The sequence below is a fragment of the Lissotriton helveticus genome, chromosome 5_1 (genome assembly GCF_964261635.1).
Source record: "Lissotriton helveticus chromosome 5_1, aLisHel1.1, whole genome shotgun sequence".
Classification (NCBI taxonomy): Eukaryota; Metazoa; Chordata; class Amphibia; order Caudata; family Salamandridae; genus Lissotriton; species Lissotriton helveticus.
The window spans coordinates 50,686,230-50,702,169 of NC_136065.1; the positions used below are offsets into that span (position 1 = coordinate 50,686,230).

The 15,940-nt window shown below is 45.4% G+C and overlaps 1 protein-coding gene and 1 long non-coding RNA gene across 8 annotated transcripts in view; one reads left to right on the plus strand and one right to left on the minus strand.

Moving 5' to 3' along the window:
* The window catches only part of LOC144754122 (butyrophilin subfamily 3 member A3-like), a 600,119-nt gene that overhangs the window by 542,008 nt on the left and 42,171 nt on the right, over positions 1-15,940 (minus strand). For all 7 annotated transcript variants that reach the window (XM_078641696.1, XM_078641692.1, XM_078641691.1 and 4 more), the window contains exon 3: positions 11,912-12,271. In XM_078641696.1, the coding sequence (XP_078497822.1) occupies positions 11,912-12,271 (360 nt within the window). The remainder of the gene's footprint in view (positions 1-11,911; positions 12,272-15,940) is intronic.
* Positions 9,160-9,513, plus strand: LOC144752940 (uncharacterized). Its single transcript, XR_013594149.1, has 3 exons — positions 9,160-9,206; positions 9,297-9,364; positions 9,448-9,513. It is a non-coding gene; the product is annotated as an uncharacterized LOC144752940 (long non-coding RNA).

Consider the following 15,940-nt stretch of genomic DNA (forward strand, 5'->3'; position numbering starts at 1 on the left):
TGGACAGCTCTGAAGGCAGGTGCCATGCATTGATGGACAGCTCTGAAGGCAGGTGCCATGCTATGATGGACAGCTCTGAAGGCAGGTGCCATGCTATGATGGACAGCTCTGGAGGCAGGTGCCATGCTATGATGGACAGCTCTGAAGACAGGTGCCATGCATTGATGGACAGCTCTGAAGGCATGTGTCATGCATTGATGGACAGCTCTGAAGGCAGGCACCATGCATTGATGGACAGCTCTGAAGGCAGGTGCCATGCATTGATGGACAGCTCTGAAGACAGGCGCCATGCCATGATGGACAGCTCTGAAGGCAGGTGCCATGCAGTGATGGACAGCTCTGAAGGCAGGTGCCATGCATTGATGGACAGCTCTGAAGGCAGGTGCCATGCATTGATGGACAGCTCTGAAGGCAGGCGCCATGCATTGATGGAAAGCTCTGAAGGCAGGCGCCATGCATTGATCGAGAGCTCTGAAGGCAGGCGCCATGCTATAATGGACAGCTCTGAAGGCAGGTGCCATGCTATGATGGACAGCTCTGAAGGCAGCTGCCATGCATTGATGGACAGCTCTGAAGGCAGGTGCCATGCCAGGATGGACAGCTCTGAAGGTAGGCACCATGCTATGATGGACAGCTCTGAAGGCAGGTGCCATGCTATGATGGACAGCTCTGAAGACAGGCGCCATGCTATGATGGACAGCTCTGAAGGCGGGTGCCATGCATTGATGTACAGCTCTGAAAGCAGGCGCCATGCATTGATGGACAGCTCTGAAGACAGGTGCCATGCATTGATGGACAGCTCTGAAGGCAGGTGCCATGCATTGATGGACAGCTCTGAAGGCAGGTGCCATGCATTGATGAACAGCTCTGAAGGCAGGTGCCATGCATTTACGGACAGCTCTGAAGGCAGGTGCCATGCTATGATGGACAGCTCTGAAGGCAGGTGCCATGCCATGATGGACAGCTCTGAAGGCAGGTGCCATGCTATGATGGACAGCTCTGAAGGCAGGTGCCATGCATTGATGGACAGCTCTGAAGGCAGGTGCCATGCCATGATGGACAGCTCTGAAGGCAGGTGCCATGCTATGATGGACAGCTCTGAAGGCAGGTGCCATGCTATGATGGACAGCTCTGAAGGCAGGTGTCATGCATTGATGGACAGCTCTGAAGGCAGGTGTCATGCTATGATGGACAGCTCTGAAGGCAGGTGCCGTGCTATGATGGACAGCTCTGAAGGTAGGCACCATGCATTGATGGACAGCTCTGAAGGCAGGTGCCATGCCATGATGGACAGCTCTGAAGGCAGGTGCCATGCATTGATGGACAGCTCTGAAGGCAGGTGCCATGCCATGATGGACAGCTCTGAAGGCAGGCGCCATGCCATGATAGACAGCTCTGAAGGCAGGCGCTATGCCATGATAGACAGCTCTGAAGGCATGTGTCATGCATTGATGGACAGCTCTGAAGGCAGGTGCCATGGCATGCTGGACAGCTCTGAAGGCAGGTGCCATGGCATGATGGACAGCTCTGAAGGCAGGCGCCATGCATTGATGGACAGCTCTGAAGGCATGTGCCATGCATTGATGGACTGCTCCGAAGGCAGGTGCCATGCTATGATGGACAGCTCTCAAGGCAGGCACCATGCCCTGATGGACAGCTCTGAAGGCAGGTGCCATGCATTGATGGACAGCTCTGAAGGCAGGTGCCATGCTATGATGGACAGCTCTGAAGGCAGGTGCCATGCTATGATGGACAGCTCTGAAGGCAGGTGCCATGCTTTGATGGACAGCTCTGAAGACAGGTGCCATGCATTGATGGACAGCTCTAAAGGCAGGTGCCATGCATTGATGGACAGCTCTGCAGGCATGTGTCATGCATTGATGGACAGCTCTGAAGGCAGGTGCCATGCATTGATGGACAGCTCTGAAGGCAGGTGCCATGCATTGATGGACAGCTCTGAATGCAGGTGCCATACATTGATGGACAGCTCTGAAGGCAGGTGCCATGCTATGATGGACAGCTCTCAAGGCAGGCGCTATGCCCTGATGGACAGCTCTGAAGGCAGGTGCCATGCATTGATGGACAGCTCTGGAGGCAGGTGCCATGCATTGATGGACAGCTCTGAAGGCAGGTGCCATGCATTGATCGACAGCTCTGAAGGCATATGTCATGCATTGATGGACAGCTCTGAAGGCATGTGTCATGCATTGATGGACAGCTAAGAAGGCAGGTGCCATGCATTGATGGACAGCTCTGAAGGCAGATGCCATGCATTGATGGACAGCCCTGAAGGCAGGTGCAATGCATTGATGGACAGCTCTGAAGGCAGGTGCCATGGCATGATGGACAGCTCTGAAGGCAGGTGCCATGGCAAGATGGACAGATTTGAAGGCAGGCACCATGCTATGATGGACAGCTCTAAAGGCAGGTGCCATGCATTGATGGACAGCTCTGAAGGCAGGTGCCATGGCAAGATGGACAGATCTGAAGGCAGGCACCATGCTATGATGGACAGCTCTAACCGGACTTCTAAGGGCTTATCAGCTGAGATGAGCTCCATCTGTGATCTCCAGAATGGCAAAGATCACTCTTTGAGCAGCAGTGCAGCTGGCATCACCTGGCGCTGAGCTGAGAGGGGGGTGCTGTTTAGAAATAACTTATGGGTTGTACAGATTCTGCTGCAGAGTTCCTTGTATGTCCATCTGTTTTCATGGGAACTATCAAAAATTCAAGATAACGCTGGTGATAAATGTTCCTGCTGGAGAGAGATTAGAGTTTTGCTCAGTGGCAGTTTTGACTCAACATAAAGTAGCACAGAGGGTTAACATGCCTGCCACAAAGCATGTGTGCCACGCAGATCTCAGCACTGTATATTACGTGGATAGCTCAGTGGGTTACTGTTGTTGTCACAGAGTTCCTTTTGTCACTTGCAGTTCACAAGTTACAATCCTGAAAAAATACAGTGAGCTATGAAGCCTTAAAAGAGCTGCATGCAAACTGCATGGTATGGGTTAGAACAATATGTTTCCCCCAGTCTGGCATTATCCAAATACTGCTAAAAAGGGTTAGTTTGAGTTGAGTAGAAATACATTCTTATTAGTAAAGTCCAGTCCAGACCAAAAAATATACTGCCTACTAATATGGATGACATGTGATTGCTACAATTTGAAATCCTCATTCTCTCATGAATGTTTCCTGTAGACTGATTTGCCCATGTATGACTGATTCCCTCTATATAATGTGTGTGTGGTGTAAAGTGCTCTGACACCCTACGCTGGTATGATTAGCCCTTTCAAACAAATGAAATGGAAGAGAGGGGCGATGGTGGGATGAGGGGCACTACTGGAGAGTGGCAGTGAGGAGATCTGTGGCGAAGGAGGTCATTGGGGGGGGTCAACAAAGATTGCCTCACCAGGGGCTCTAACTCTGAAGCCGCCATGAGAGAGTGAGTTGGTGGTTTTGGTCACTCTGGAGTGAGTCGGTGGTGTCGGTCACTCTAGAGTGAGTTGGTGGTGTCGGTCACTCTAGAGTGAGTCGGTGGTGTCAGTCACTCTAGAGTGAGTTGGTTGTGTTGGTCACTCTGGAGTGAGTTGGTGGTGTTGGTCACTCTGGAGTGAGTCGGTGGTGTCGGTCACTCTAGAGTGAGTTGGTGGTGTCGGTCACTCTAGAGTGAGTCGGTGGTGTCGGTCACTCTGGAGTGAGTCGGTGGTGTCGGTCACGCTAGAGTGAGTCGGTGGTGTCGGTCACTCTAGAGTGAGTTGGTGGTGTCGGTCACTCTGGAGTGAGTCGGTGGTGTCGGTCACTCTAGAGTGAGTTGGTGGTGTTGGTCACTCTGGAGTGAGTCAGTGGTGTCGGTCACTCTGCTGTTTGAAATTGCTGTCATACTAATATGGAAGTGCTGGACAGATAGATGACCGAAGTTGGATTTTTACCTTGTAAGTTGTGATGGAAGGTGTTCATGCAGCTAAGTTTCCACGTTCAAAATCATGTCCTTTTCCATTTCCTGCATCCACTCTGTTTCAGACACAGCTTGACCATACTTTTCTCCCTCACTCAATACCAGAGCTTTAAATGGGCCGGTACTCACTGGTACCGAGGAGTACCAGCACTTCTCTAGCACCAAGGAGAGTACCGGTAGAAAAGGGTCGAATTGACAAGGTTGGGCAATGGGCCGTTGCCGAGGGTCCGGTGTGTTCCTGTTTTTTTAGCAGCATGTTTGCCGTTTGTCTGTGTCATTCAGCTCTGGCAAGCGGCACGATGGGGCCTGAACGGCGGCCTGCTGCTGCGGCACGTGGGCCTCTGCTCCCTCCCCACCCAGATGGAAGCCCTCATTGTCCTCAACAGCCCCTGCCGAGCCTCCATGCTGAGGCGTCTTGTAAGGTAGTGTATGGGACATTTTCTACCTGGGGCACACTGATGTGTGCACACTGAATGAGTTGGGGGGCAGGTGGGGGGGATGCTCATGAGTGGCCACATAAGAACCCAGGTAACAAGGGCCATTTTCACCCCTTGGCGTCTCACTGGGGTCTGACCGTCTTTCCCCTGACTCACTTGACCCTGCCTGCAAATCAACCCCCACCCCGACTGCCTGCTGTGACATTGAGTCCATGATGGTGGGGATGAGGTGGTGGGGAGTACCTAGGCGGACTCCCTCATGCCCAGGAGAGGTGAGAGCCGGTCTACTGACCTTCCCATCCGAGGCCAGTATTGTTCTGCCCCTGACCTCTACCCTGCTGGACACTGCACATGTTCATGACCCAGCAGTGCTCACTGTCTGCCACTGAAAGCTTACAGACAGTGGGGCCTTCTGTCCAGAGGAGAGGACGGATAATGGGGTGAGAGAAGGTAAAGAGTGAAGGGACAGATAAAAGAAGCAGAGAATAGTTTAAAGGGGAAAAAGATAGACAGAAGGGGTAAGCACAGATAGAGATGGGGAAGCAAATGAGAAAGCTATGGAAAGAGTAAGAGAGGCACAGAGAAATAGAGAGAGTGATGGTGGAGAATGATAGGATACATTTGGGGTGAAGAAAGAGGGACGGAGTTAGATACAAATGGGAGAGAAGTGAGGGGGAGGGATCGAGAGGTTTGAGATGTAAAGATTGATAGCGAGTTTGCTTGTTTGTGTGTGAGAGAGAAATGATGTCAGAGCAGAAAAGAATTGGGGACACTCAGGAGGTATTTGAAAAGAAATGCGTGAATACTTATTTTGTGTGTATATGTGTGCACTCTTGAATAGAAAAGGATTGGATTAAATGCAATTAAGTAGGAACAGTATGACATTAAAAAGCTGCTAATATTGTGAAACAAGGAAATACTAACATGTGGTGTTTGTCATTCATTTTGTGTAACAAATTAGCACATTTTGTTTAATTTCATACATTTCTTATATGTTTTGGTATGTCTTGCAACTGGTGTAAATGGTCTTCTCTGAACATATGAACATTTTTAGACAACTATCAAGGGAAAAATGAATACTCAACAGAAGTGTTTTGTATCCTCATGTCTCACCTTACCACTAACCTCGCCCACTGCCCTTCCTCTAGCTCAATTTAATGAGTACCTGCACTTATTTTGTTCCATTTAAAGCACTGCTCAATACAAACACCCTCATAAGTGACAACCACCTCACACTCACTACAATTCTCTACAATTGCCTTCCCATTCACCGACATGATCACAAGATAAATTAAGGGTGCAGCAGTCGATTACCAATAAATGCGGCCGCAGTGCGAAGCAGCACACAACGTTGTAAAGGTGCGCACACCTGAAAACTTGGACGACCACCTACGGCACTGCAAACCAAACCACCATCATCACCATTGTTAAGAAGTCAATGCGTCTATGCATGTAAGTCTAGGTACATACAAAGCTCATTTAACATTGGAAGTGATCGTAAGGAGCGGCACAGGCACCTTCCGACATCCACCGGACGTCACTTCCTATTGCCACCTTCAAACCCACGCGCCCATGCCATTCCATGCCCCCAACATTCCACACAGCACAATGTGTCCCACACCAAAGAATGAGCAAGTCAGAACATACAACCTGTCAATCACAGATTCTTAAAGACACGGGCATCCTCATCAACAGAGAAGCAACTCTGGGAGCACAAGGAATTCATTGGCTATCTGAGCAGAGGATGAATCAAGAATCATCAGGTGCAGGTACTGGAACTGTAGGAAACACTTTCTACAACCCACAAGGAATCACTGTCCACATAAGAGAAGGCAGATCAAGAGCATCAGTACCAGGAAACATCCACAAGGGAACCGAATGAAGCAGGAACAAGAGGTTACTAGCACCAGAAGTATGGAAAACACTTTCTACTACTCAAAAGAAATCACTGTACACGTGGGATAAAATGCATCAGTAACAGCCAACTTCCACCGTGGTACCAGATAAAGGGGGAACAAGAGGTTACTAGCACAGGAAGTATGGGAAATGCTTCTAACACTCAGAACAACTCCATGTTAGATGACTTTGTTTTATGTAATTATGCAAAAAAGAGGAGGGGTTTGGTCCAGAAAGGGAAGGAGGGGAGTAGGACCACAGAATCAGTAAATAGAAAAATTCACCCACACCTCCTTTCATTTAAGATCAGGGTTCCGATCACAACAACAGACAGACCAAATTAATTATGTCAATCTTGGCAATGATTTTTGCCTCTTATATTTTAATTTCATAGAAAAAAGTTTATCAATATTTGTTTAGGCCAAACTAGGAACACATCATCAACTTCACAAAATATCACATTAATGTGAACCAAGTAAATACAAAACTGAATTGTTTTATATCATACATAAATCTCCACTGAAATTGACAATACAATTAAACACACACAAGAAATCAATACATCAATATTAATACATTCAAAATTGTGAGCATGTCAAAAAAAGCTGCTTTCTGTGCAAACTATTTATATGCATATATATTCGAATTCATTACATTATGATTCAAATCAAACAACTCGAGAAAAAATTCCTAACACCCAAAGAGCAACTAATCCTGATATTTTAGGTGTTCAATAATCTAGTCAAGACTTGAATCTCACATAGCCGACGCGTTTCGAGTTCGGGCTTTACGGATTACCCAACTCTCATCAGGGCAGGGTGAATCTTGTCTTTGACAACTGTTTTTGACAAAAAGAAAAACAATTCGAATTGTTTAGAAATAGCTTCTCAGGTGCCCACAGCACCTAGCTTCCTCATTAGATCGATGTGTGGCCACATACCTGTGTGGTGCCAGAGTGGACTTCTGACTTTTAATTATTCTCCTACGGAGTGGTTTAACAGTCTGCAACAAAGTATCAAACCCATAATTAGTTTCTACACCGCCAGACTGCTGGTTATTAATCAACATTTACGTGAAGGGGAAAGGATTACCTTCCGGAAACAGCATTCGAATCACTCCCAATACAGATCAGTCGTGGTCCTCGCAATTCTTAATTTCTAAAAAGATTGAAACATTTTACTCTACTAGCGAACTGGTAAACATGCAGAATGCTTTGCGAATGAACGCAACGGTTACTCACTCAGACGTCGGTGTGCACTTGCAAGTTGCACCCGGTCTGTGTTATTTCACGGCGGTCTTGATGGAAAGCTGAAACAAAGCACGGGCTAAGGTGAGTCCCGCATTTTGAAAGCTAACCTCGGAAATTGCCAGTACTTAAACTCGTGTCTAATCACTCACCGAATCCAGCATGCGACGTATGGCATTAAGTGGAGCTCATTCCTTGCTCGGTTGTTTGAAAGCAAAACTCCTTCTCAAGCTCAATTGTGTAATAACACGTGAACGAGTCACGTGGTGGCTCTAACCGCCAATCATGGAGGGGGGAAGAGCGACAGCAAACAAAGTGCATTCTGGGCATTGTATTTTTAGAGAGGCAAGTGAAATTCGGAATTGGTCATTCTGAGTTTAGATTCTATTTAACTCGCTCATACAGTTCAACCCCTTATTGATGCAGTCGAATTTCATGATCAAATAAGCCTCTTTGCGCAATAATGCGCTTTCAATATTGAATGACCGATGTTTAGGGTCTATCCCAGCCAGCACTGTCCATTCGAAATCATTTTCAGAATGGTTGACGGACATAAAGTGCTCAACCATTGGAGCAGTTAATACCTTGTGCCTTATGCGAGATCTGTGTTGTGTGATTCTCGTGTTGATTTGTTGGCATGTTTTTCCAATGTATACCTTGTTGCATCTGCACACCACTGCGTAAATTAGATTTTTTTTTTACAGTTTGTAAAACTGTCATGTCTCCATTTGATGTTATTGTGTTCAAACATATTTCCCTCCAATGTGGACGGGCAAGCAACGCAGCACCCACATTTGTGGTGCCCACATATTGGTTTCAAATTCCAGTGTGTGATCAAATCACTTTTTGGTTTTGGAACATAGCTGTCAGCTCGCACTAGCTGTTGTCCTATGCTAGGATTTTTCTTCATTGCGAAGATCGGTTTGGGCATTGGATACTCCAGATTCTCCAGTAGGTGCCAATTTTTCAAGATAATTTGCCTAAACTTGTTAGTGTGAGAACCGTAGGTTGTCACACACACAAGTTTATCCAACCCTGCCTTGTCTTTTTTTCTGCAATAAGCTTTCCCTAGGGGTGAATCTCGCTCTTTTCTTAGAATGCCTAAGCAGTTTTTTCAGATAATGTAAAAATGTAATTGACGCAGTGGTGTGCAGATGCAACAAGGTATACATTGGAAAAACATGCCAACAAATCAACACGAGAATCACACAACACAGATCTCGCATAAGGCGCAAGGTATTAACTGCTCCAATGGTTGAGCACTTTATGTCCGTCAACCATTCTGAAAATGATTTCGAATGGACAGTGCTGGCTGGGATAGACCCTAAACATCGGTCATTCAATATTGAAAGCGCATTATTGCGCAAATAGGCTTATTTGATCATGAAATTCAACAGCATCAATAAGGGGTTGAACTGTATGAGCGAGTTAAATAGAATCTAAACTCAGAATGACTAATTCCGAATTTCACTTGCCTCTCTAAAAATACAATGCCCAGAATGCACTTTGTTTGCTGTCGCTCTTCCCCCCTCCATGATTGGCGGTTAGAGCCACCACGTGACTCGTTCACATGTTATTACACAATTTAGCTTGAGAAGGCATTTTGCTTTCAAACAACCGAGCAAGGAATGAGCTCCACTTAATGCCTTGGCGTCGCATGCTGGATTCGGTGAGTGATTAGACACGAGTTTAAGTACTGGCAATTTCCGAAGTTAGCTTTCAGAATGCGGGACTCACCTTAGCCCGTGCTTTGTTTCAGCTTTCCATCAAGACCGCCGTGAAATAACACGGACCGGGTGCAACTTGCAAGTGTACACCGACGTCTGAGTGAGTAACCGTTGCGTTCATTCGCAAAGCATTCTGCATGTTTAGCAGTTCGCTAGTAGAGTAAAATGTTTCAATGTTTTTAGAAATTAAGAATTGCGAGGACCACAACTGATCTGTATTGGGAGTGATTCGAATGCTGTTTGCGTAAGGTAATCCTTTCCCCTTCACGTAAATGTTGATTAATAACCAGCAGTCTGGCGGTGTAGAAACTAAATATGGGTTTGATACTTTGTTGTAGACTGTTAAACCACTCCGTAGGAAAATAATTAAAAGCCAGAAGTCCACTCTGGCACCACACAGGTATGTGGCCACATATCGATCTAATGAGGAAGCTAGGTGCTGTGGGCACCTGAGAAGCTATTTCTAAACAATTCGAATTGTTTTTCTTTTTGTCAAAAACAGTTGTCAAAGACAGGATTCACCCCGCCCTGATGAGAGTTTTAGTAATCCGTAAAGCCCGAACTCGAAACGCATCGGCTATGTGAGATTCAAGTCTTGACTAGATTATTGAACACCTAAAATATCAGGATTAGTTGCTATTTGGGTGTTAGGAATTTTTTCTCGAGTTGTTTGATTTGAATCACAATGTAATGAATTTGAATATATATGCATATAAATAGTTTGCACAGAAAACAGCTTTTTTTGACATGCTCACAATTTTGAATGTATTAATATTGATGTATTGATTTCTTGTATGTGTTTAATTGTATCGTCAATTTCAGTGGAGATTTATGTATGATATGAAACAATTCAGTTTTGTATTTACTTGGTTCACATTAATGTGATATTTTGTGAAGTTGATGATGTGTTCCTAGTTTGGCCTAAACAAATATTGATAAACTTTTTTCTATGAAATTAAAATATAAGAGGCAAAAATCATTGCCAAGATAGACATAATTAATTTGGTCTGTCTGTTGTGATCGGAACCCCGATCTTAAATGAATGGAGGTGTGGGTGAATTTTTTGTTTTATGTAAAGCACACCAACACCAATTTGATTCTAGAAGTGCTCTAGAAAACGTAGAAATAAATAATATGTACTGACATAAAAAGCCTGGGAAGCACTTCAACCACTCATAACAACTCCAGATAGGCAAAGGATGAAATAGGGGAAAAGGGGGTCTGCGAAAGGCACATTTAGAAAGATTTCTACTTGTCACAGCCACTCTGTATATGGGTGAAATAAATAGAAAGAATCAATCACTAAGAAAGAAAGCACTTGTTCAGCAAATACTCACTCCGTAACAATGCAACGACAAAGCATCACACTTAGGAGGCAACGGTTAGTGTCAAGCGTAGTTCATGAAGCACCTCTACAGTAGGGACATTTTATTTAGTCATTTTCGGGCCAGATGACCAGGGGGCAGTTTTGACTGTTATTGTCCCCGATATTATCACAAACATTTTCTGCATCAAACACAAATGCATGCAGTGTCCAATACCTTGCAAAATACCCATTCAGCGCATATACAAAAGTTCTAAATTGTCTTGATTCAAAATGTGGGTCACTATTTTAGCTTTTGTACAAAAAGGGGAAGGGGCGCTTGTAGGTCCAGCATACAATGTTGTTTCATTGAGACGAGTGGGATCGCATATTAGACTCATTTTGGAGCACCATCTCACCTCATTTTATTCTCCCACACATTTTCCTATCACATCTACATCACATGGCCCCTCACCCACACTTCACCCATTCGGCTTGGTAAAAAGATCTCCGCCAAAGAGCCCCTCACAGGGTGCCCGTCAGGCATTGCAGTGCCAGCCTGACGAGGAGCAAGCCCTATGATGAAGCATGCCACTCAACCGGATGTGTGAGGGCCCCACGTCCCATATTGAGAGCAACCCTGACTCTACTTTAGAGCAGGGGTGTTGACCAACCCAGCCTCCGGCATTTATTTCCCTCCCCTATTGGACCTGCATACTCCTTTGTTGCTACGTTAACTATTTTAGCTATCTGGTTTTTCTAACAGGGGCTGCTATTATTTTGATGTCCAACCCTATTTTTGTCCCAGTCCTACCCTGCCCCTACCACAAGCAAAAACTCCATATGGGAAGTGAATATAAAGGAGGCACAAGTTTCCATCACACTGAATCTAGGATAATACTAAATAAACTACTGCCTTCTGCTTATGTTTATGCTATAAAATGACCACACACTCACATATACACATACATGCATACATATATTAAAACTGCATATTGATAAAGAATGAAAAAGCATGAACTGGTCCATTCATAGGAACCGTCCAGAGCAGTTCTGACACTTAGAATGAGTGCATAAGAGGTGCCCCAATCACTCTTTAACACAGATCTCAGTACTATACGTCCATGGAAGCTTATGGTGGAATCAAAAAGAGCTACTCTGAATTGTCACATTGCACTAAAACAAAACCATGACAAAACATTATACAAGAGCATGGGGGGGAGACATTCTTGCCAATGTGAAGATTAGCACAACACTTTTCTATCAAAGGATCCTATTCTGTACAGATGATTTTCAAATCCTATAGTATTACAAAACTACAAATGACTCAACATGGGCACTGACCTGCTACCTGTAGCTCAAATTCCGCATAGCTATCCATATCCCGAGTTCTGAAGGCGCACATGTATCGTCCGGCATCGGAGCGGGTGAGATTGGTCAATGACACGGCCACTCCTCCGTTTGCAATGTCTTTTTTTATCATTTTTGTTCTCCCTTTATACTGCTCATCTGGCTTATCATCATATTCAGTCCCATTGTCATAGAGATGCACGAGGTAGATTTGATGTTCTGTTTTCCAGAAGACTTCCATTTCCACTGCACTAACAGGGGGGTTGAGATGGCAGGAAAATAAGGTCTCCCCACCAACAATGGCACAAATGGGCTGGCTGGGTCCAACCGCCTCCACAGACTGCACATCTGCACCTGTCAAGGAAAACAGAAGATAACAACTTTCAGCACAAATGATGAAGCAGATGTGGTTCTGCTCACAGGGTGCACACTGGAAGGAACCAGCCCAGGCATGTGTTATTCTGTAAGGGTTTTATTTTCTACTCTTGCAATCTATGCTAATGTATGTTTCCTTTCATTTTAAGAGGTCTTGTTAACCCCTTCTACGCTCATGACAAGGTCAGCTCGTCATGGGCGTAACCTGCGCTACGCGGATGATGAGCTGACCTTGTCACGTAACGAGGGATTTTTGAAATCGCAGCGGGTAAACCGCTAGCGCGCATGCGGTTAAAGGCAGAGAGCTATTTGGCCATTGTGTCATTAGACTTAACAATGTATGACCTGAACAACCACATCCAATGTGTTAGTTGGGATATTCTGCACCTGAGTGACAATTTCTTTAGAAAAGTAGGCATCGTTATACAACAGGTTGCAGGGCACTACCGCACAAGCAGGAAGGAGACACCATGTTCCGCCACTGATAGTGGTGAACATTGCCATAGTGACATTTCAGTGCCAATCCACATTTGTATCTATATAAAAGGGCTTCTGCCCCTGCCTTCCACATGCGCTGTTGTTCACCACTAACTCTGAGCTGGGAAGGGATGCACACAATATAACCAGACATTTAAGGCCCAAATGTACTAAGCCTTTCCATCACCCTTGCATTGCACAAAGCGACGCAGGGCAATGCAAATGCTTATTTGGGGTTTACAAAGCCAGGCAAGGCTGGATTTGCATGGCTTTGTAAAGGAATGCATTGCAACACAGCAGCGTCAGCTGTGTTGCGTTACAATTCTTAGTTAAAATGTGTTTCATGCAGGGAGCATGGGCATTCCCGTGCATCCACCCATGGATTTCACGCGATTACAGATTCACTTAGGTTTGTAAATCTGGAATTGAGTGAAATCAGTGCGCCTATCACAAAGAGGGTTAATGCGGAGAAACATGTTAATTTCTCCTCTTTAGTTCCTCTTTCTATGCGTAATGCATCATTTGGTTTGTTTTTGTGGAGGAAGGTATTTCTTCCTGCACCAAAATAAATCATGCCCGTAATGCAGGCTCCCTTGTACTATGGTGCACGGGTGCCTGCATTGGCACTAGGCAGCCACAAGAGCGAAAGCTCTAGAAGAGAGCTAAAGAGTGCCATATCTTAGAAGATACAGCACTTTTCAGCTATCTCCGGCTCATGTAATGCAGGCGCCTGTACTATGGTGCACGGGTGCCTGCATTGGCACAAGGCAGCCACAAGTGTGCAAGCCCTAGAAGAGAGCTAAAGAGAACCATATCTTAGAAGATACAGCACATTTCAGCTATCTCCAGCTCATGTAATGCAGGCGCCTGTACTATGGTGTACGGGTGCATGCATTGGCACTAGGCAGCCACAAGAGTGAAAGCTCAAGAAGAGAGCTAAAGAGTGCAGTATCTTAGAAGATACAGCACTTTTCAGCTATCCCCAGCTCATGTAATGCAGGCGCCTGTACTATGGTGTACGGGTGCCTGCATTGGCACTAGGCAGTCACAAGTGTGCAAGCTCTAGAAGAGAGCCAAGAGTGCCATATCTTAGTAGACACAGCACTTTTCAGCTATCCCCAGCTCATGTAATGCAGGCGCCTGTACTATGGTGCATGGGTGCCTGCATTGGCACTAGGCAGTCACAAGTGTGCAAGCTCTAGAAGAGAGCCAAGAGTGCCATATCTTAGTAGACACAGCACTTTTCAGCTATCCCCAGCTCATGTAATGCAGGCGCCTGTACTATGGTGCACGGGTGCCTGCATTGGCACAAGGCAGCCACAAGTGTGTAAGATCTAGAAGAGAGCTACAGAGTGCCATATCTTAGAAGATACAGCACTTTTCAGTTATCTCCTGCTCATGTAATGCAGCACAGCGATACCAAAGGGGATGAGGGACGGAGCGTTTGAGTAAATCAAACACCCACCCCCAGTCAACTGATCTGGGTTTAATTCATCATCATTCTTTAGCTCACTCCACCACCCCAGTTCAGACATGGGCATATGCAAATCAGTCTGACCCTGTGCCTCATGGATACAGTCTAGCCTGAACTGCCAAGCCATGTCTTCCCGTACCTAGCATTGATAAGAATCAGTAGGACTTCATTTCTAAGGAATCGCTCCCAGGTTTACGAAGCAATACTAGTAATGCCTCTTGGGGTCAGTTGCCCCGCAGTGAGAGCAGCTGTATATAATTCTAACTGTTTTGGGACCAGCAAAGCTTCATACGCTTTGTAAAAATCGACGGATAACCCATCCATCCAGGGTCCCTACATGTAGCAGCTCCTCAGACAGTGTCTTCGATTTCTTGCTCCGTAATGATAGGGTTAAGTTCATCTCTCCCTATCAGTTTATTAACTGGTAGTGTAAGCATAATGAGGAATTCACAGATCTGGTCCGACGATCGCAAAGAGATCGGTAATGTGTGGTGAACACCATGTGTATATCAATTTGGTTAGTGATGAGTCGTGTCGGGCAAAATCGCATTGCCATGGTTATTAAAGACCAAAGTGGTCTTTAATAACCAGGGCAATAGTTGGCCAATAGTTGGCCTGGTGTGTCGCCATCCACATGCATCTTAGCTTGGTATGTTCTGTAGTCGAAGAATCTCAGCAATTCGATAAGGTGGTGCCTGACATACAAGTCTTTATCAGGGTCAGGGCCAAAATACCTACGCAATAATCTCACCCCCTATATTCCAATTAGAAACCTCCGCTCTAGCCACCTATCACTCTTATGTTCCTGATGCATTCGCACAGCCAAACACCGAGGACGTGCCTTCTCTTATCTTGCCCCACTCCACTGGAATAAACTTCCTCTTTCCATTCGAACATGCCCAAGCTTGGTGGAATTCAAAAAATATTGGCTGTTCTAACTGCGACTTTCTAACCTTTCTGTCCTACAGTACCGAGATACCATAACATGTCACCGTCTCGCTGCAGTCAGGGCTGGCTTCTCAGCGGGGTCACCACATGCTGCAGGCTCAGGGTCTTCCAGCAAAGCCTCTATTTAAACCAGATCACGATGCATGGCAGCTCGCACACCTATGATTGTGTGTATGAAATGGCCTTGCATCACTACCTTCATGGCTCTTATTCTGTCAATCTATGTGGTAGCATTGCCCCAGTTGTCTGTTAAGTAATTGACAGCGCAGTATCTGTTGATTCCCATAATAGTGGATCCTCCAATGCAGCTGGCTGTAATCGCCAGGTTGTCACTGGGGAAGTGGGGCACCCTAAGGTAGTTGGAACTGAAAGGGGTATGTTCCAACAGACTCCTCCCTAAGGGCCTGATTCACAAAGGTAAAGTAAGATCAAAAGTCTAACTTTAGAACAGAAGTCTAAGTTTAGACCTAAAGTCTAACTTTAGAACAGAAGTCTAAGTTTAGACCTAAAGTCTAACTTTAGAACAGAAGTCTAAGTTTAGACCTAAAGTCTAACTTTAGACCTGAAGTCTAACTGTACACCTGAAATCTAAGTTTAGGCCTGAAGTTTAAATTTAGACCTAAAGTCTAATTTTGACTAAAAGTCTAACTCTACTACTTTAAGGTATTCACAAAGGTAAGTTACTACTAGTAAGTTTACTACTAGTAAACTTACTAGTAGTAAAGTTAAGTTAATACTATTAAAATTAC